General features: G+C 41.1%; 3 protein-coding genes and 1 pseudogene across 3 annotated transcripts; 3 read left to right on the top strand and 1 right to left on the bottom strand.

The window, feature by feature from the left end:
* LOC115667132 (pentatricopeptide repeat-containing protein At5g14080-like) lies at positions 1-2150 on the top strand (annotated as a pseudogene).
* Positions 2151-7718: 5568 nt separating this feature from the next.
* Positions 7719-8553, top strand: LOC115672965 (germin-like protein 9-3). Its single transcript, XM_030594969.2, has one exon. It carries the CDS (start codon positions 7784-7786, stop codon positions 8435-8437), a length of 654 nt encoding a protein of 217 aa, XP_030450829.1. The 5' UTR covers positions 7719-7783; the 3' UTR covers positions 8438-8553.
* A 3072-nt stretch (positions 8554-11625) lies between these two features.
* On the top strand, positions 11626-12278 carry LOC115673274 (40S ribosomal protein S17-4-like). Its single transcript, XM_030595388.2, has one exon. The coding sequence runs from the start codon at positions 11679-11681 to the stop codon at positions 12099-12101; it is 423 nt and encodes a 140-aa protein (XP_030451248.1). The 5' UTR covers positions 11626-11678; the 3' UTR covers positions 12102-12278.
* Positions 12279-14782: 2504 nt separating this feature from the next.
* Positions 14783-18242, bottom strand: LOC115673052 (ubiquitin-conjugating enzyme E2 variant 1D). Its single transcript, XM_030595083.2, has 4 exons — positions 18070-18242; positions 16317-16456; positions 15483-15608; positions 14783-15159 (listed from the first exon to the last, which is right to left on the bottom strand). Exons 1-4 carry the CDS (start codon positions 18101-18103, stop codon positions 15019-15021), a joined length of 441 nt encoding a protein of 146 aa, XP_030450943.1. The 5' UTR covers positions 18104-18242; the 3' UTR covers positions 14783-15018.
* Positions 18243-21756: the final 3514 nt, after the last annotated feature.

The raw sequence follows: 21756 nt of genomic DNA, 5'->3' as shown, positions 1-21756 counted from the left end.
GGAGGCCTCGGCCGAAGATGACGACGGGGACGACGACGCCCCCCCGAAAGGGAAGGAGAGCGAGGAGAATCCGAAAGGAGGGAGCTCCGTGGAGAAACAGGGCGTGCCCAAGAGGAGGAGGAAATCGAGCGCGGCGAAGAATAAGCAGAGCTCTCATTTCAGCCTCCAGCCGCACCGTCTCGGCGCGCACATGGACGGCCTCGCTCGAGCAAGCTCTCCACCGTCTCGGCTGCCGCGACCTGCTCACCCCTCAGCTCGTCGCCCGCGTGATCGACCCTTTCCTGATCCCCCACCCCTCGCTCGCCCTCGGCTTCTTCGACTGGGCCTCCCAGCAGCCCGGCTTCGCTCACGACCCCCTCACGTACCGCTCCGTCCTCAAGTCCCTCTCCGCTTCCCGACAGTCCAACGCCGTCGAGGCCCTGTTGAAGCGGGTCAGGGCCCGCGGGATCAGCCTCGACGCCTCGGCATACGGGCACGTCATCGCCTGTTTCGTCAGGAACAAGAGGACCCACGACGGGTTTTTGGTTTTCAGCGAGATTGGTTCGTTAGTTGGGGACGTTGGGCCCGACGTGTGTAACTTGCTTCTGGCTGCCCTCGCGTCTGATGGGTATATCGATAATGCAAGGAAGGTGTTCGATGAAATGATGCAGTGGGGGTGTTCGTTTGAGCACTCTGGGATTGGGCGTGTTCTTGTGGAAGTTTTGTGGTAATGGGGAAATTTCCGAGGTTCTGAGCGCGTTAGATGAAGTTAGGAGGCGTAATGCAGGGATTAACGGGTCAGTTATTGCCGTTTTGGTAGTTCATGGTCTTTGTCAAGCTTCAAGGGTATCAGATGCTCTCTGGGTGCTGGACGAGCTGAGAAGTAGAAGCTGCAAACCTGATTTTATGGCGTATAGAATTGTTGCGGAAGCTTTTCGAGAAATGGGTGATGTGGTGCAGAAAGAGAGAGTTTTGAAGTTGAAGCGGAAGTTAGGAGTAGCTCCGAGGGCGAATGACTATAAAGAGTTTTTATTTACTCTGATTTCTGAAAGACTAATGAAGGAAGCCTCAGAGTTGGGTGAAGTCATCGTTAGTGGGGACTTTCCCCTGGAGGATGATATCCTCAATGCATTGATCGGAACAATCTCAGCTGATGATCCCCAATCAGCTATCGCCTTCTTTAGGTTCATGATTAAGAAGGGAAAGTTCCCGACCCTTTTGACATTGAGCAATTTGTGTAGGAACTTATGCAAGCACAACCAAACTGATGTACTGATGCAGGTGTATCAAGTCTTGGATTCTGGTGGTTATTTTACTGATGCGGAGAGTTACACTGTGATGGTCTCATTTTTATGCAGGGCTGGAAAAGTAAGAGAAGCTTATGGAATCCTTCAGGTGATGAAGAAGAAAGGGTTGGGCCCAGATGTGGTTGGCTATAATTCTGTTCTGGAAGCATGTTGTCGGGAAGATCTTATACGTCCAGCAAAAAGGCTGTGGGATGAGATGTTTTCAAGTGGGTATTCTGGAGATTTTAGAACATATACTATCTTGATCAAGAAGTTCTCTGAAATAGGGCAAGTTGAAGAGGCGAGGAGGCTGTTTTACCACATGTTGGAGAAAGGGTTGGAACCAGATTCCTCAATCTACAAATCTCTCATAGAAGGGCTTTGTCAAGAAGCAAACTTTGAAGTTGCCTTTGATATTTTCGATAAGTGTATTGAACAGGATCCAACTCTTGCCAGTAGTGTCCTCAGTGCATTCATCCTGTGTCTCTGCAGAAAAGGTAAAGTTTTGACGAGCTCGGTAAATACTGAATTTGAGTATTCTTGATCTTATATAATTGCACCAACAGATAATGTCTTGGTTCTATGTCTTGACATGCTTGATGCAGGTGATTTTGTTACCGCTTCAAAGTTGCTCCAACGTTTCAATTGTGATTTGGGCAATTTAGACTCCCATGTCACTTTCCTGAAATACTTAAATGATGCGGACGAGGTGAGACTTGCCCTTGAACACATGAAATGGATTAGGGAAAACTCTTCTCTGATGATGAATCGTATTTCATCAGAACTTGTATTCCTAGTTTCTTCTGCGTCTAAATCGGAACCAATCTTGAACTGGCTTGACAGAATGCAAGCGAAGGAATTGCCTGCCGGTCAATAATACCTCTCTGTAGCGATATTAGCGATATACCAATCTTGAACTGGCACGCTTGGACTCTCTTTTTTAATCTTTTTTTCCAAGGGATTAATGGCTCGCTGGTATTTCAGGGTCGTGGTATACAGCTTAAGGACATTCCCCATGGTATGTTTCCAGCTTTAATTGTTTCCTCATGGTTTACAGTGGGTCTGCCGCCTCTTTGCCCAGTACTTCTCTTGCGGGGAGTTAGTTGCTATCTTAGTTTATATGCTCTTTTGAGTTGAACGGCACATGACCTTCGACTATCTCCGGGTTATTGTCTTGAATTTGTTTATGTTGCCCTGAATATTTCAATGTCTCAAGCTGTGTGGAGGCTGATTTATCCTGCAAAGATGGTTTTGCCACATTTCGCATTTTGTGTGGTGTCTCTGTTCCTTAAAAATCTTCATACTAGATTGTAGTCTATATGCCTGGAGAATCTGCATCTTAGGCAACATCAAGCTTTATAGTCTAATTACTATTTGCCAAAAATTTGTGTTTGAATATTTGCTTATTGTCATATCCACAGTCACTTTGGCTGAAATCCAACCATCTTGTGGGTTGTAATGGCGAGAATAATCTACTGCCTGGCATTAGCTTCTGTTTATAAACTTTTGCTTGTTTGATTTTTGTTGAAAGTGCACAGCTAATGGTCCATCAATACAAGTAATTTGGGGAAGTATCGCCTTCGTGATCATGAACTCTCCATCACAATTTTTTGAGCATTTCTAGGGTTTGAATTAGCAAAGCAGAAATTGAGATTATTATCATCAGAGAAACAAATGTTAGAGTCAGCATTTGGCTAGGATGCATCGTTCTGTTCTCCATAACACCAAGCCACCAAATGCGTTACAAGGCCTTCGGGTTATGATAAGCTGATAAGGTTTTATGCAGACGCTAGTTACGAGAAAATTCTAATTACTAGTAGAACCAAAGCATGATTGTTGTTTTTTTCAGAATGATTTGCATGTTGAACTTCATAGTTACCTGCTGGTATGATTTTCCCTATCTAGAATCACGAGCCTGTTGAAGTTCATGTTTCTCTGTTTATCACACACGGTAATGCTCATGTAATATGAATGTGAATGCTTACCTAATTATGCGCTGAACAATGATTGAATAGTCTCCAATTAAGATGTGGTATGGTAGAATAGTATTCTCTGAGCTTATGGATGTCATGGCCGTTATGGGCTTGATATATTATATGATACATCTTCCATCTGCCAGATTGTATGCTTCAAGTAACTTGGAAACTGAATGGTGATGATCCTTGTGTTAGATATTATATGTTAGTTAGTGACTGACAAACAACGGTTTTTTTTTTCAAGGCTTAATTTCTGGGTCAATCGATATGAGGTTTCACGGGTATTACTTTTAAAGAGAAATATTTGTCCATATTTTCTGTCCTAGCTGTTTATCGTAGGTCACCGTTCACCAGTACAATATATCTGTGCTAAAGATGTGCCTCTTTGGATAGGTAGAACTTTTATTTTCTACTTGTGTGTGTGTATCTTGGATTGAATTTTTGTGGATGGTTCTTGAGTTGGACACTGGCTATTTTATCATCTAATACTATCATGCAATAGGTCAGATAGGCACCAGTATAAAATTCTAATTGTAACCTGTGATCAGGGTTTATTTTTTATTTTAACTGCCCTTTTTTGTCAATGTTGGTCATCCTTGGTCTGGGTTCTTCTCTATATTCGTATATGTTGAGGGAAGGTTTGTCTGAGACTCCCTTTTTTACCTCCCTTATGTAATATGTTGTCATTGTTCAGAAGAAAGATTCAAGTTTTCTGTGGCCTTTGTTTTTGAGTGTTATTAGTGACAACTTGTTATTTTCATTTTGGTTGACTGTATCTATTTCTGAGCAGTAAACTTTTTTTAGCACGAATCCAGGTGCTCCACGGTAATCATATATCAGGATAAGTTCGTTTAACAAATACTCCCTCTGTGGAGATTAATGGCGATCACTTGCTTCAAGAGGTTATTAGAAGCAGAAGACGGACGAGAGGAACTGTCTTGGTATGTCAAATCTGGGGACTTCACCTGCAACCATTGACATGAAGCTACTTAAGTTGACATGGAGAAAGTTAGAAGGTTTGGCTGCTAGACTTGGTGGAGCCAAGAACATATTCTGTGAACTTTTTTCTGATAACAAGGCTGATAACGCCTTTTGGTTGGATAGTTCCTCAATTGAGAAAGTCTGTCTTGAAGAGGAAGAATGCACCTTTCAGTTTGGTTCTTTATTTTTATCATTCTTGTGGAAAATGTAGATGAATGTATTTCATTTTCATATTATTATAATATTTTGATGTTATTAAGTGCTTAATCAATGTTAAATATAAATTCCAAAAATTAATTTTGTTTTTAATTAGGTTTAAAATCGAAAAATGAAATAAATTATTTTATCGTACGATCACAAATTACAAAAGTTCAATGCAAAAATAAAATTTCGTCGCTAAACGATATTCGTAGGGGAGTTCGTCGCTAAAGAATTAATAAAAAATTGTCGCTAAATTCGATCATGAATAATGTTAATGGCAAAAGTAAAAAAAATTTATGGCAAATTAGCGACGAATTTTGCCACAAATAAGTTTGTTGTAAATTACTGACCAAAATTTTTTTTTTTGCAAATTAGCGACAAATTTTGCGACGAATAATTAGCGACGGATAATTAGCGACGAAATGTGCGACTAAATTTGTGACGAAATTTGCGTCGATATTTGCGACGAATTTTGCGACGAAATTTGCGACAAAATTTGCGACGAATAAAGTTCGTGGCTAATTTGCGACGAAATTTGCAACGAATTATTTGCGACGAATTTTGCGACGAATTTTGCGACGAAATTTGCGACGAATTATTTGCGACGAATTTTGCGACGGATAGTGTTCGTGGCTAATTTGCGACGAATTTTGCGACGAATTATTTGCGACGAATTTTTGTCCGTCGCAAAATTTTGCGACGACCTATTAGCGACGGAATTTTTTCCGTCGCTAAATTCGTCGCAAATTCGATTTGCGACGGATTTTTCCAAATTTTTCGTTGCAAAAATTATGTTTTTTTGTAGTGAATAACATGTTTGACGCACTCGTGTCCACCAAGGTATAGAGTTTTGTGTTCTTAACCTTGACTTCCACAAATGGCAAACTTATACTTGGAGGCTTCTTAGGCGTCGTTTGAGTCTTTACGAAGTTGAGATTCTTTACGGTTCTCAGCCGCCCTTCTCTCTTCTCTTGCTTTGCTTCTTCCTTTTCCTCTATGGCGAGCACTGTCGTGAGTTTGTACCTCTTTGGACAATCTCGGGATCAATGGGGACTTTCACAAAAGAAGCAACGGGATGGTGGTGGTTTCCTCTCCCTTTCTTTGTGAAAGTCACCTTGGGTCAGTTCCACCTTTTGTTGGGTTCTTGAAAGGGCCATCTCCCCATGATCTTTCTCGTCAGTCTCTTCGACAACGGTAACTTCGCCTTCCTTGTCTTCATCGTGGTGGTGAACCATTGTCCACCCATTTCCTTTGGACTTGAAAGATTCGGGTTTGGGGAAGTCGGCAGGAGGCTCGGCTACAGTGAGTGCTTTTGAGATACTTCGGACATCTCGTCTTTTAAGTTCGAGTTGGGCCTAAGGCTTCAAGCCATCCATCTATGCCCCATTAGCTTCCTCTTCCTCTAAGTTGGGAATTTGGAGTTTTAGTTTGGTGAACTCTTTCACGTAATCCCAGACCATGCCCTTTTGTTGAAGGCGATGAAGTTTGCTACTGGCCTCTTGTTGGGCGAACTCAAGGAAGAAGTAATCTCAAAATTATTTGACAAAGGCACCTCGCTTAGTCTCATCGCACCTATTTCGCCACCAAATCATGGCATTATCGGTTAGGAACATAGAGATGTTTCTTACCTTGGCCATCTCCTTTGGAATGTCGACGGCGCCAAAGTATTGTTCCATGCTCCAAATGAAGTTGTGCACTTCTTTAGCGGACCAGTTGCCCTTGAACTCCTTGGTTTTCGGCACATCCACCTTGTGTGCCACTTGAGCAGGTGCGGCACCGTACATTTTACTATTCTTGCACATGACTAGTTCGGTCTTGAGCTCTTAGATGTCCAATATCAAATCTTCGACTTTGGCCTTGTAGAAATTGTCCTCTTTGAGCTCTAGGACTTTCATCTACAAAGCCTCAATCATGGCTTCGAGGGATTCCTCCTTCAAGTGCAAGGGGGCCGTGGATTTGATCACGACGGTCGTGAATTCAAGGTGGAGCGTCTCTTTGATTACGTTGATTCGCTCTTTCACGACCTCATCGATTCCGTCCACGAACTCCACCATGCTGGCCTTCATTCTAACGAACCTTTCCTCGAGAGCGGACATAACATCCATCGAAACGGCCCTCTTCTTGGCTCTACTGCTGGTCTCCCACTCTTGGACGACCATCTCTTGGGGAGCCTCTTCAACAGTGGCAACATCGATAACTTCTTGGTTCAACATTCTCACGACCACTTGATATGTTCCTCAATCTCTTTGAACAGACTCTTTTCTACTTGCTCTAATACCACTTGTCAATGACGGATACTTGAGATCGAAACTGTGAGGCAATTTTAGACTTCCTTTGGTTCGTTGGGAAGCCTAAGCTAGCATTTTTTTCAATTGGACCAATTTAGTCCTAAACATTTTCACGTTGGTATCAGTTGAGTCCATCCGGTCAATTTAGGCTGGAAATTTGATGATGTCATCGCAGACTGTCTTACATGGCACGATCGCTGATGACGAGGACAAAGGCGATCCTCTCCAGCCTCGCTGGCCACAATGAAAATAAAAATAACAAATAATAAAAGTAATAAAAATATCAGAAAAAATATCAAGATTTTGTAAACTTTGTCCGTGTCAACGCTGGTCATGCCACGTAGGACGGCAGACATCGATGTCAGCAATTTCCAACCTAAATTATCGGATAGACTCAAGTGATACCAATGCGAAAAGATTTTAGAACTAAATTGATCCAATTAAAAAAATTAAAACTGAGTTGATATAGATGCAATAGATTTAGAAATTTTTTTGTACTTTCTCCAAAAATGACATGGTAAGGAAAGAGAAATGGGTATTCAGCTATTTTTGAAGCCCATTACGTTCTTGTAGATGATGACTAAGTTAAATGTGATTAACGTGTGTTGAATGGCAAAATAATCCTCTTTTTCGACGACCAGCTGTCATCATTTTCAAGGGCTTACACTTGAAACCCAGAAAAGCGCAACCAAATAGAAAAAAAACCCAGAAAAGTCAAAACGAGAAAATTAATAAGTTGACATCAAAACAGCTTAATAAGTTCAAGACATGTCAGCTGTCTATACTCTTTTGGTCGATCACCGGCTCGCGTGACAAGAGTTGTAACACGCCCTCGATGCAAATATCTCGGCATTATGCTTGAGCAAGACATAACGAAGCTTGGAACCAAGTTGCTGTCGTTACTGTAATTGGGTGACCATGTCTAGAAAACATCGAGGGCGGCATTGTAATCTTCAGCGAGCAACATTTAGTTCTTTTCTCTCTCAGACTCTTCCTATAAAAACAAGGCCAAGCTAGAAAGCTAGAACTCAAGCCTGTCTTCACACAAAGAACACAAAAGTCAGTCATTTTTATGAGCTCCAAAGTGTCCATCATGGCCAAGAATGAGCTCGTCGTGGCATTAGTCCTCAGTTTGTCCCTTTTTGGCTTTACAAGCGCCGGCGATCCCGACATTCTCACCGACTTTGTGGTCCCCCCGAACGTCAACATCAGTAACATCGATGGCAACTTCTTCACCTTCACCGGCATGAGGTCTATCTTGGGGTCCAATCCCCCGACCGCGTTTACAGTGACCAAAGCAAGTGCAAAGGAGTTCCCCGCTCTGGAAGGGCAGAGCGTCTCGTTTGCAGTCCTCCAATTCCCGGCCAGCTCGGTGAACCCCCCACACACGCACCCCCGCGGATCGGAGCTCCTGTTCCTCATATATGGGTCGCTGCAGGTTGGGTTCGTCGACACGACCAACAAGCTCTTCACTCAGACCCTCCAAGCTGGTGACATGTTCATATTCCCCAAGGGGCTTGTCCACTTTCAGTACAATTTTAATCAGACCGACTCTGCGGTGGCAGTCTCCGCGTTTGGGAGCGCAAGCGCGGGATTGGTATCGGTCCCTGTGGCCGTCTTCGAGACCAACATCGACGATGGGATCCTGGCTAAATCTTTCAATACTAATGTCACCACCATTCAAGCACTGAAGGCTGGCCTTGCACCCCCACCCACCAAACCATGAGAAAGAGAGTGCGAGGGAGACAGAGAGAGGTCAACTTCTAATAAAACAATGTGATCTTTATTCCTGCAATTTATATTTTGAAAGCTGAAGTGTTGAAAATCACTGAATAAAGCAAGTTTGATGATGTACCGATCTACTACCATTATTTTGTATAAGATTTGACTTTGCCGACACAAATGTATGAATACTGGGATATTCATAGTCAGTCGACTCACTATCTTTTCTTTCCCCTCTCAAGCATATACAGTTTCTTTTTCTTCAGTGCCCAACATTTTAGTATAGTGTTTTAGATGTTAAACATAAATAAGTATGTCAGTAATTAGCTATTCCCTGTGTAAAAGGCGTGCTAATCATTTTTTTTTGTGAAAAGAGAAGTGCTAATCATTTTTTTGCATCTTATTTTCTCTTCTCAAGGGTATATTTTATTAGGGAAAATACCACCAAAAACCTCAAACTATATCACTGGTGACAAATTTACCTTGAACTTTTTTTTGTGACACAAAAAACTCCAAACTATGTCACTTGTGACAAATTTATCCTGAACTTTTTTTTGTGACACAAAAAACCCCAAACTATGCCTCTTGTGACACATTTATCCCACAATACTTTGGGTCATGGGCATTTTCGACTTTTTTCCTTTTTTTTTCTTGTCTTCTCTCTTCCCTCCGCCAGCCATGGCGGAGGGAAGCCGACGAGGGTAGCCCTCGCCGGCTTTGGCGAGGGCTGCCCTCGTCGGCGTCGGGCGAGGGCTGCCCTCGTCGGCGTCGGGCGAGGGCTGCCCTTGCCGGATCTAGCGAGGGCGACTTCACTCAACTCAGGCGAGGGCTGCCCTCACTGGATTTGGCGAGGGTCGCCCTCACCTGGGCGGGCGAGGGCAGCCTCGCCCGACGTCGGCGAGGGCAGCCCTCGCCCTACCCAGCGCCGGTGAGGATCGCCCTCGCCGGCTTCCCTCCGCCATGGTCGGCGGAGGGAAGAGAGAAGAAAGGAAAAAGACGAAAATGCCCATCGGCCAAAGTATTGTGAGGTTAATGTGTCACAAGTGGCATAAGTTTGGGGTTTTTTGTGGTATTTTCCCATTTTATTATTATTAATTGTTTGACTTTGCCAACACAAATGTATGAATACTGGGATATTCATAGTCAGTCGACTCACTATCTTTTCTTTCCCCTCTCAAGCATATACAGTTTCTTTTTTTTCAGTACCCAACATTTTAGTATAGTGTTTTATATGTTAAACATAAATAAGTATGTCAGTAATTAGCTATTCCCTGTGTAAAAGGCGTGCTAATCATTTTTTTTTATGAAAAGAGAAGTGCTAATCATTTTTTTTGCATCTTATTTTCTCTTCTCAAGGGTATATTTTATTATTATTAATTGTTTTTGGATTGGCTTCTCCAAGGAATCCTTCATCAATATCAACTAAAGTCACCATTAGTTTCTCAATAGGCTAATTCTCTAAAAAATTCTCAACTTTAGGTTTAATTCCAATTTTGCCCCAAATTTTTTTTAGCTTATAAAAAATCCCTAACTTTTACTTTAGTCCCAAATATGGTCTCACGTCCAAAAATCGCTACTAATTTCTTCAATATTATCAATATCAAAAGATTGCTATTGTTCCTTACGAGGTAAAGGTGTTGATGAAAACACAGGTTCTGATAATGGACTTCTAACTAGTTCTGATATCGATAATTTTAATAAACTGGAGATGATTTTTGAAAGTATAGGCAGATTTGAGACTAGAATAAAAGTTAGAAATCTTTTTTGAGATAAAAAAAAAATTGAGACAGAATTGGAACTGGATTCAAAGGTTAAATTTTTTTTGGAAAACTAAGCCGTTTCTCAACTATTAAACTAATAAGATCCCTTGTCTCAATGATAGTTCCACACGAATTTCGCATACCACCACATCCACTAAGGGTGCCAAAAAAAGGGCACAGAAGACCCAAAAAAGGGGATTGAACCGGTCCGATTTTACGGGCCCAATTATGACCAGGCTAGTCTTCGGCCCAATTTTGAAATTTTCATTCAAGTCGGTTTGGGTTTTTCAGGCCTGAAATGTATTAAAAATAATAATGTCTAATATTAGCAGATAAAGCAAAGTCGAACGTTTGAAGATAAGTGATTCATTATAATGAACCTCAATAAAGTCATAAAAATATGAAATTAACCATCGAAACCTCAAACTTCAAATGGGCCACAAAATTTATTACATGTTAAAGTCTGAGATGAATTTTGAGTAGATTTAATTTCATCTTTTGAGAATTGCACGTTAGAGATTTCAAGTTTGATTACAGTCAATATTTTCAAAAAAAAAAATTAAAATACAAAAAAGAAAAAGAAGTTAGGCCACCAAATCTAGCAATTTCGATTTGGGCCTTTTTTGGGCCTGGCCTACATAGCGAGCCCAAAAAAAGCCAAGCCCAGATCTGTTCGAACCGTACCGAAAGGAGCCCCTCTAGGCTCGGCTCGCTGGCTCCGTGGAGAGAAACCCTAGCGTCTCCCCTCATATTTATACACGCATCCGCCGGGCGAAAGCGCCATTCTCTGTCGCAGTCGCCGAGCGTTCGCACGACCACCCCATTCCATCTTCCATCTTCCGTCTTCAACAGGTTAGCTAATCTCGCGGCTCTTTGGCTGCTCTACTGCAACTTGCGTCGATAAAATCTGATCTGGGATGCTTGGTTGGGGCCATATTCTGTTCTGCTCGTTCTTGATTTCTGGAAATCACTGGCCCGGTTGCGCTTTGAACCTCGACTTGTCTGTAGCCTGTCGTATGCAGTTTTTCTTATACATCTTGAGTTAGTTTTTATTGGGGTTGGAGGATTGTGCGTTGGGTGACTTTGATTTTCATGGGTTTTTCATGTTCTTTTAGTTCGGCCTGGTCTCGGTATCGGATCTTGTTCGGGCGAAGTTTCGTTGCCTTCGATGAGAGGATTCGAATATCTGCTGTTCAATATCTGATTGTGACATTCTCTTAATCGCGATGGAGTCCCTTTTAGCAAGCACCTAGGGTTTCGATGCTCGAGTTTTCCGCTATAGAATTTTGATGAGCTGTTTATTTTTCCTTAGTGCTGTAATCTGACGAGTAATTGCAACTGAGATATGGTAATGGCTGTTCTGTTCTTGTGGTGTTTGCTTTGTTTATGTTTTGTGGGGTTAAGTGGTTTTTGTGTTCCGTGAACCTTGGATGCAATGTCATTTTTGTGGTTTCTCCAACCTTATGTAGGAAAAGGTAAGCCGTCATGGGCCGTGTCCGCACCAAGACCGTGAAGAAGTCCTCTCGCCAGGTTATCGAGAGGTACTACTCTCGCATGACTCTGGATTTCCACACGAACAAGAAGATCCTGGAGGAAGTTGCCATCATTCCGTCGAAGAGGCTCCGGAACAAGATCGCCGGGTTCTCCACCCACTTGATGAAGCGAATTCAGAAGGGACCCGTCCGTGGGATCTCGTTGAAGCTGCAGGAGGAAGAGCGTGAGCGCCGCATGGACTTTGTGCCCGACGAGTCGGCCATCAAGACCAACGAGATCAAGGTCGACAAGGAGACCCTTGACATGCTTGCTTCTCTTGGCATGTCCGAAATTCCTGGGCTCGTGGAGGTCGAGCCGCAGGTCATGATGCCTGCCCAGGCTTTCGGCCGCGGCGGACCTGGAAGGAGGTACTGATTGAATTGCTGTGAGAAGAATGGAGAGCTTTTTGCGGTCTGTCTGATTTTTATTTCAATAGTGGGTTAGTATTTGTTAAGGACATGTTGAATTAAACTAGTCAGCTGGGTGTGTTGAAGATCGACTTTAAGCATGATGTTTTGACTTTCGAGCTGCAATACAATTTCCTTTCGCCCATATGTTGCTATGACTGTGCATGCTGAAGATTGATGTTCTGTTTTGTGGAAATATGCATCCTTCCCTTAAAGTTTGCTAGAAGCAAAAGCTCCTTTACTCTTCCATACCTTCCCCTGTGCATTCTAATTGCTACGCAGATAAAGGGGAAAGACTCTGCTCTGCCAATAAGGAAGGCAGTTCTCTACACTGCCTTTGTAAATCACTTCTGTGATCGGCTATCATTGAAGAACAGCATAGAAGAAATCAAGAGAAAGGTAAAGGAACGTACAAGGATGTGGTGGACGATGCATAAAGGAGGAAACTTAACAAGTGAACGACCTTGTCTGCGCCTGTTAACCAAGAGAAATTAGCAGGTAGGCTGGGTGCATACACCCTGAGTCCATTTTAGCTGTCAGATATCTCTTCAAAGTTCGTGATACTCGTTTAAGACGACCTTGTTCGGGGTCCGTCGAATGAGAGCAGGTATTTTCGAGATAAGCCAAGATCTCAATTGCACACTCGAATTTATCAGACCGCTTTCAACTTGTTGCACGGTTTCAATTTCTATATGCATTTTCAAATTAGCTTATTTCCTACCTTCCAATAGGGTCAAGGGAAATGCACGCCATTGCAACTTGGTTTGCTTTTAGAGCTGATTCGCTGCAAAAAAATTGTTCTCTGAAATCATTGGATCGATCATGAACCTATTGCGGACGACGTTGCTTATGCGAACCTGATCATCTCCCTGTTGTTATACTGCTGTGAGGCCAGCGATCAATTCCGACAGAACGATTCCAAGCCACAAACGTCGCCTTTCATATTCAGCTCTCTTGTGGTATGGTTTTAGTAATCCGAATTCAAAGCATCGGTTGAAAATGCATAAACCGCGAGCTCTGAAGTACGGCAATAAACCCTTCACAACCAAAACTCATCTTTCACCATTGGAAACCAAAACTAGAAGTTCATTTTCACCAGTTCACTGACCATTGCGGAGTTTTAATGCCGTGCAAGGAGCTTACTAGGTATCGAGAGCTCGATTTGTATCTTTACACAGGTCGATCCATCATGAATGGAAATTGCTTGTGGGGAAATTATTTTTTAGGAAAATGTTTTCTTCCTTTTAAGGGTCCGTTTAGTAACCATTCTATTCCCAGAAATAATTTCTGCTCAAAAATAAATTTTTTTATTCTATTCCCGAAAATAATTTTTGCTCAAAAATAAATTTTTTTTATTCCATTTTCGAAAATAATTTCTAAGCATTTGAAGATGTTTGGTAATTGTCCAAAATTTTCATTCCTAGAATACAAAAAAAACATAAATGTGTTTGGTAACAATACAAAATTTCTTTTTATTAATAATAATTTTAATTTTTTAATATTTCTTTCTTTCTTTTTTCTTTTTTTTTTTTTGTTTTCTTTTTTCTTCTTCTCCTTCCTTGGCTCATGGCCAGGTCGTCGGCGATCGACCACGGGTTAGGGCCGGCGAGGGCAAAAGCTAGACCCTTGCGGCCTAGGCAAGGGCCGCCCTCGCCGGATTTGGCAAAAGCTGGACCCTCATCGTCGCCACCCTTACCAGATCCGGCGTGGGCAGCTCGCGACCTAGGCGAGGGCTGCCCTTGCGGCCTAGGTGAGGGTCCGGCGAGAGTGGCCCTCGCCCAGGCCATGAGGGTCCAACTCTCGCTAGCCACAGGCTAGGAAAGAGAAAAAAAAATTTCTTTTCCATTTCTTATTCTTGTTCCCAAAATCAAGAATCAACTTTTTTTTTTATTCTTGATTCTAAAAACAAATTTGTGCTCAGGAATAAAAAAATTTACCAAATGGATTTCTATTCTTTTTTTGTTCCTGAAAACAAAAAAATAAAATTAGGCACTATTTGACCGGTTACCAAACAAGCCTAAGTATGTATGTTTTCTTTGATCGAAAATTGTTTTCCGTTGAGTGGTTACTTTCAGCAAATCAACGGCCGGAAGTCTAGAAAATCGCTTTTGTAAGCGATATAGACAATTACTTTTAAAAAAACATTTTTTAAAATTATTTATTTTTCATGAAATAAACACAATCTAAAACAACTTTGTACATTGCATCCCGAAATAAACCGCTGTATCAACTTCCTGGGATCGTGTCCTCCTAAGCTTGATTTAGCTGAATGGGGACAATGGGAAGCTATGTCCTTAAGGCCGAAACCGTATAAAGATGAAAAGACAGTTTGATTTTGGAGTCTGCCATTAAAAACAGGAAAACCAATCATTCAATCACTTTCTGCCATTGAATGAAATTTGTTAAGATGCACACGTAGAAACTTCATCGCAATAAGCAGGAGAAAAATTAGAACTTTCACTGACCAAATTACCATCACATAATTTGTACAGACGATTTTTCCGAAATTCCAAAGCATCGGAGCAGTATCCTGTTGTGTTCATGTGGCCAAGAAGACTGAAATAATCACCGCTATCAGCCTGTCAGATCTAAATGCTGCAGCAATAGGCAAGAATAGTGGCTAATTAAGGTAGTGACCGAGGAAAGCTATTTCGACACGCAGAATAAAATTCCATTCACCAAACAACCTTTCGAGACACGGTTTAGGCAAAAGAAGTCGACAGAACAACAATGAACCCAGGAAAAGGGGACAGGCTTCTTTAGGGCCAGTCCCCTCCTCCACGATCGTGACTTTAAAAGCATCGACACAGCATTACAAACTATATATTGCATGGGCGAAACACCAAAAGCAACATGCTCCCTTGATTTCTATGTCATATTCAAAGCTAGAAATAGGTGCCTTCCGGAGGCTGGACGAGCTTCCTGTTGTGTGGGGCTGCCATTTCCTTCTTCAGCTGAGTCAGTATGTCCTCCATGGTGTACTCCCTCTGCCAATTTGCAAGCAACCCAAATTTCTTCGGCTCGACCTGCAGAGAGCAGTAATCTTTAGGTCTTTTTATGTCAATGCCCAATTATCATCAAATCCTCATATTGAATGTGTGACATCTAGGCTTTTATGCAGAATACAAGAGTATCAAGGATCACAGAAATGACATAACATTCAGTCGACTTTGGGAAAAAGAAAAGCAAAAGCCAATCCTTTTCTTGAACAGGAACAAGTGATGGCTATATGAAGTCATGACCATGCTTCACTAATGGACACGGATCTAGACAATGCAGCACGAAGTCATGATCAAGCACTAATAGAAGCCACTACATTCCACAAGCATAGGAGCATGGGATCAATTACCACTCCAGTTTCATGGTTAACGCATGTCATGTTGATGCGTGAATGAAAACGAACACTGGGTGGCTTTTCTGGGTAATCTTTGTCGCAGAACAGTTTCAACTGGTAGATACGACCTTCATGTACAGTCTGGCAAAAAGAGCAAAATCTGCAACAGTAAGCAATTTACACTAGACAGTGGTGAACATGAACAGAAACAAATATAATACTTTGACTGATGATATCGAAAAGTAGTCCAAAAAATATACTCTTATGACCAACATGGAACAAGAATTCAGGCTACATCTTCATATTGTGTCAGGCAAATATGACCTCTGATTGGACAGATAAGAACTTCAAATTTCTTCATAAAGTGAACTGGGATGGTGATCAGAGTTAATATTTTGTGACCCACTAATATATTCCATGCTCTAAGCAACCACTACCCTAGTTAAGCATGGAAAACATTTCCAGTAGTATCTAAACAACAAGAACACATTATCAAGTCTTGAATATCCTATTGTTCTAACGGCGGAAGCATATGCTGACCACAAGCGTGATTTATCTATAAGTTTCCATCGGTAACGAAAAGTGCAACAGTAACACCATGGGACCCGGTGTAGCTTTAAAAGACCAACTAAAGTTTCCCAATATTGTAATATTATGACCCTAATCAATACAATCTAATTTATCCTTCATAAGTCAAAGCATTTTCGTCTAAGAAACCAAATCTCAATACACAATAAATTGAGAATTGCAACTCATATGCACATATAAGAATGTTTAAGTACAAGTACTCTTTTCACAAGTTGCGAAAATAGAAAATCATAATAGATTACTTATCACAGAAAACCGCACATTGTGAGGACCAATGATGGTGCCAGTCCAAGATCGCATGTAAATGTCATCTCCATCATCCATCCCATAGCTAACAGTGCCATCTCCAATTCCTTTTTCTCCACGCTCAAGTTCCTCCAATAATCTGAAATTTCGAGGAACTAAAGTAGACTCAAAAAGTTAGATGTCGTAAAAGTTATGCAAAGTTAAACATGTAAAGAAGCACCAAGTAACCATACAGGCAATCAAGAGGTTCCCACTCCAAGCGCAGAAGCTTCATCAGATGCAAACATACATGCATGCTAAAGGGAAAATGGTGATGATGAAGCAATCATTCCCACACAATGAACAAAATATTAATGTTTTTGTTATATTTGTATAAGGATATTTATGAATAAAGCTCCTTATATACTTTGGTTGATCAAGAAAGTGATAGCATTTTTTAATGAATTTCAGTTCGAGCATGTATTATGTTATGAGATAGATAATCAAAATTGCCAGACTTTACTGACGCACATGCTCTAATATCTCACTAGACCCATATACCAGCAATTTAAGACAATAATCCAAGCCAATGCCTTTGATGACTTAACCATGAAAGTGTTCCCAAGCCTACGTGAAAATAAAATTATTGCACGGTTGGACAAGCAAGACTTCCCATGAGACAGGATCTGATGAGCGATTAGCTCACTCGTCAATTCAAGATTTAAGACTTCATAATTTTAAACACTACCTTAAATTAATAGTCTAAATAATAAAAGAATGCTGCCACCATTTCCTACGAAGATATAGGCTGCTTTTCTAGATGAGCAAGAACAGTTGCTACAAAGAAAACACAACAAATGAAATTTTTGTGTGACTGAAAGTGGGACAATACCAGCAACTTAGACAAACAGACCTTCAGGTCAATTGCAATTGTAACAACCAACTGACCGAAGCTATTGAGGTCTAGTCACATCTAATATATGATTTGCACTTGTATCAAGTAAGCACAGGAGATTGAGAGGAAAGTGGTTTTGTACAGGTACACCACAATAGAAAAATGAAACAATGTGCGCGAGGCATCAAATCAGTTTCTCCTGAGCTATCTGTATCGATCTATCCACCCTTCACTCCTTAGTAAACCAAACTCGCCAGCAAATTCATCCCAGCCAAATGCATTTACAATTACTTCCCCAGTGAATTAAATCCTTGAACATCATTTCAAAATCTTGTGCAAGCCACCAAAAACCTCACACTAATCCAAAAATCCAGCAGTATGAACACAAAAGCATTTTCAACGACACATCATCTACAAACATCCAAAAGCCTAACAAGCAAGAGCTAGCTAAGCAAGACAGTCATAGAAAAAAAGCATACATACAAAGATCATGATCCCGCAACAGCCACAAGCCCTTACAAACACAAAGAACACATGCGGTAAGCTTTCAAATTCGTCATCAAACAAAGACTAATATACAAAAGGCCAGCCTGTATCATCTAAAGCACCAAATATTGCAAGCACTCCCCCCCTAAACGCGACATCGCACCTAACCAGAGAGAATAACGTCACCAATTCTTCACCGAAAGAGACGAAACCACCGTCGTCAAGCCAAAACAGACCTGCGAACCACCTGAACACGCTAATACCGCGCACGCTCGTCAATCCGCAGAATCTCCGGATCGATGAAGTGCGAAGCGAAGCAACCGAAAGCACGTCCGCGAAGAACACGAGATCAAGAGGGCCAAAGACCAGGTCGAACGACGAGGTCGGGAAGGGGTTTCGAGAACTCACCGACGACCCCCGATCCTCCCGAGCCGAGCGTCATGGATGAGAGAGCCGAGCGAATCGGAGTTTCCGCGCCGAGAGCTGCCGGAGATCTGATCGGAGAAGAGGGAGAGAGAGCGAGAGAGAGAGAGAGGGATTGTTGCAGAGAAGAGAGAGAGAGAGAGAGATAGAGTCAAGAGAGGAGAATCTAGGGAAAAAAGAGGAAAGTGTAGACGACGATGGCTTCTTAAATGCTTTAAAATTGATGGGGAAGGAGGAATAATAAAAAGGACGGGCAGAAAATGAAAATGGTGGGGATTTTTCATTTTTTCTGGAGTGGCGATAATGGGAACCTTAAAAAGCAAAAGAAAAAGAAGAAAAGTAATTGCTCCCTTTATTTAAGAGTAAAGACCATGAAAAACCCTTAAATTCGTACATTTATGATAATTTTATTTCGAACTTATTTTTTTGATCATCAAAAACTCTAAACTGATATTTATCCCGAACTATTTTTTTAATCACCAAAAATCCCACACTGATACACTTGTGATAATTTTATCTCCGAACTAATTTTTTGACCAGCAAAAACTCTAAACTGATATACCTGTGACAATTTTACCTCAAACTAATTTTTTGACCACTAAAAACCTCAAACTGGTACATTTGTGATAAATTTACCCTCCGTTAGTGTCTGTTAAATTGGATTAATATCACGAAAAATCACAAATTAATAAACTTGTGACAAACAAAGGGGTAAAACCCCAAATTGCTACACCCGTCGACTATCACGTGTCATCAAACTTAGTAATTTGACAATAAAATTTAACGGAAACTAACGAATGGTAAATTTATCACAGGTGTATCAGTTTTGAATTTTTTATGGTGAAAAAATTAGTTCGGGGTGAAATTGTCACGGGTGTACCAGTGTGGGGTTTTTAGTGGTCAAAAAAATAGTTCAGGGTAAAATTGTCACAAGTGTACCAATTTAGGGTTTTTATGGTCAAAAAAATAGTTTGTGGTAAATTTGTCACAGGTATACCAATTTGAAGTTTTTTTGTGGTACTAACCTTCTATTTAAAGGACCTTACCAAAAAAAAAACCTTCTATTTAAAGGAAAATCTACTTTCGTAAAAGTATTTTTAGAGAAACTTAATTCTAAGAAAAATGATCCCATTTTCTTATGTAACACGAAAATCTTTTTTTTTTCATAGAAAAACTATGACGTAGATTTAAAAAAACGTTTCAAATATAATATCAAGCTCCGATCAGCTTGGCCTTAGAGGATCCAGGCTTGACTTCGAGAGACGCAAACCCTTCCTTCAGAGACTCGAACCCAATCATCAAGGTCTTGTGTATGGGCACCCAGGGACTCGGCCCTGAGTATTGAAGTCGAGAACTTGGCTTGACCTCAAAGGACCAAGCTTGTACACTAAGGCCCTAAGTGCCAAAAGCGGGGTCGTAGTTCTAGACCCCACCTCGATGGACCAAAGCCTAACCTCAAGGGGCCTAAGTGTGGGAACCCCGTGACCCAAGCATCAGAGTTGGTTCCCAAGTCTAGTCTTTAGGGTCTCACGCGCAACATCTGTGGTGCTAATCTCGACCTCGCATCAAGGGACCTAGATCTGGCCTTAGAGGAGCCAAGTGTCAGTGTCGATGATATGGGCGTGGGAGTCGAGTACCTAAGCTTGACGGTTGAGATCCTAGTCATCGGTAGCAGGAATCGGAGCAGCTGTCGAGGACTCGGGTACGGGTGGCACTTTGGCCCGATCACTAGGGATTAGTCGTATTTTGGGAGAATGATCTCTAAGTTTTGAAAGAGAGAGTCATTTTCTTGAACTTAAGCATGGATTTTCGCTTAACTATGAAAAAATTTTATGTCGACTCATTTTTTTAAGCTATCAAAATACCGAAAAATGATAAAAATGTTATTCCAACAGCAAATTTTCCGTGAATAAACGGACGAGAGAAAATAGAAAAAGAATCAAAGGGAACTGCATATTAATTTTATTTTTTAATTTGGACTTGATTTTAGACATCTATATAAGGGTAATCAATGAATACAAAATAGAGGTCCCATATAATCAGACGTGACCATGAGTTTGTTTATACATAAATGGGGGAACCTTTTGAATTGACATGTTATGAATTAGTTTATTTGTTTTACGAGTACAGGAAGAACGTCCGAAGTGAATGTTGCACAAATAAGAGCCGGCAATCACCATAAAAATAAAAAATAAAAAAACATGAGCGAAAATAAATCACTATAAAAAAAAAGAAAAAGAAAAAGGGAATTCGGAGTCGAGATGGAAAATAAATAATCATTCCTCTTTGCAACAAAAAAAACAAAATAAAATAAAATAAACGAAAGGGGAAATATAACACGCAATTGCACGTTTTTTTATTATCAAGCGTTGATTTTAACCCCACTTAAATTAAAAAAGATGATGGAAAAGTGGGTGGGGTTGGTATTCTGGGAATAAAAGTGCGGCTTGTTGCCCTTGAAATTAAGCTAATTTAATGTTGAAGAGAACAACTTCACCCTCCGCCTCCCCAATAATTGCTATGTTAGTCCTAACTTTTAAATTTTATTCAATTTAGTCCTCGAACTTTCAAGAATCCACAAGATATAGTCCTTCCGTTAAAAGTTTGACACCGTCGGCTAACATGAACATGATTTCTGTTAACTCGAAGTTAGATTTGCCGTGATGAGATCCACAGAACTCCTGCTTGCCTTCCTCGTGCTGTATATATATATATATGTATATCAATTTATCTTAGCTAAAAAAGAAAGGAAAACGATTAGTTGACTTGAAAAAATAACGTAACAGCTCATATGATTATTTTGACCCAACAAACTCATGTGGCAGTCCACGTAAAAAAAAATTGTGTACTGACAGTACATTTAATGGAAGGATTATGGTCTCGTTTGGTTTAGCTTTTTTAAAAGGCCTTCGACCTCTAAAGCCTCTTAAGAATACACTGAAATGTTTGACAAGTCTTCTCAAGGAGCTTTCACGTGAAAGCCAGTATTGGGAAGGTTGAAAGCCCAAAATTGGTTTTTCTTCCCGATATTGGCCTTTCAGCATTTAGCCAAATGCCGAAACCTATTTTTTGTTTCAAAACCATCGTTACTAATTCTTTAATTTTTCAGTTTTGCTCCTCGTTGTTACTGTTCATCTTCTTTGTGGGGCGACTGGCTAGAGCCGACGAGGCTAGATCGGGACGGCAAAGGGCAGGCGAGAGGCCAACGAAGTCGCATGACACCGGCGACGCTCGCCTAGGTCGAGCGACTTCAGGCGACACTCGTCTGGGTCGCGCAACTTCAGACCTCGTCGCCTGGGGTCGCTCGACCACGGTAGCCGTTGCCCTTCGTTGGAGCTTTTTTTTGATAAAAAAAGTGATTCAAAAGCCCTTTGCAAAAAAAAAATTTACCAAATTCTACTTGGATCAAAAGTAGATCTTTTACCAAATGTAATTTGCATTTCCTCAAAGGGCTTTAAGTTAAAGGCATTTGCATTTCCCCAAGCCCATTTGCAAAGCCGAACTAAACGGGGTATACATGGACCGATATTGGAAAGATTAGGAACTAGACCGAACAAAAAAGAAGGTACAGGATCACATTAGATATTAACGGGAAAGTTCAGGGGCCTATCCGTAAATAATAAAAGATCTATCCATAAGGCTGAAGAGGATGAGAGAGCCGGTCCCAGCTGA

The sequence above is a fragment of the Syzygium oleosum genome, unplaced genomic scaffold (assembly GCF_021117445.2).
Source record: "Syzygium oleosum isolate NSW1041296 unplaced genomic scaffold, Sole_v2.1 Sole_v2.02, whole genome shotgun sequence".
NCBI classification, from domain to species: domain Eukaryota; kingdom Viridiplantae; phylum Streptophyta; class Magnoliopsida; order Myrtales; family Myrtaceae; genus Syzygium; species Syzygium oleosum.
This window is presented reverse-complemented; position numbering and strand designations above follow the sequence as displayed.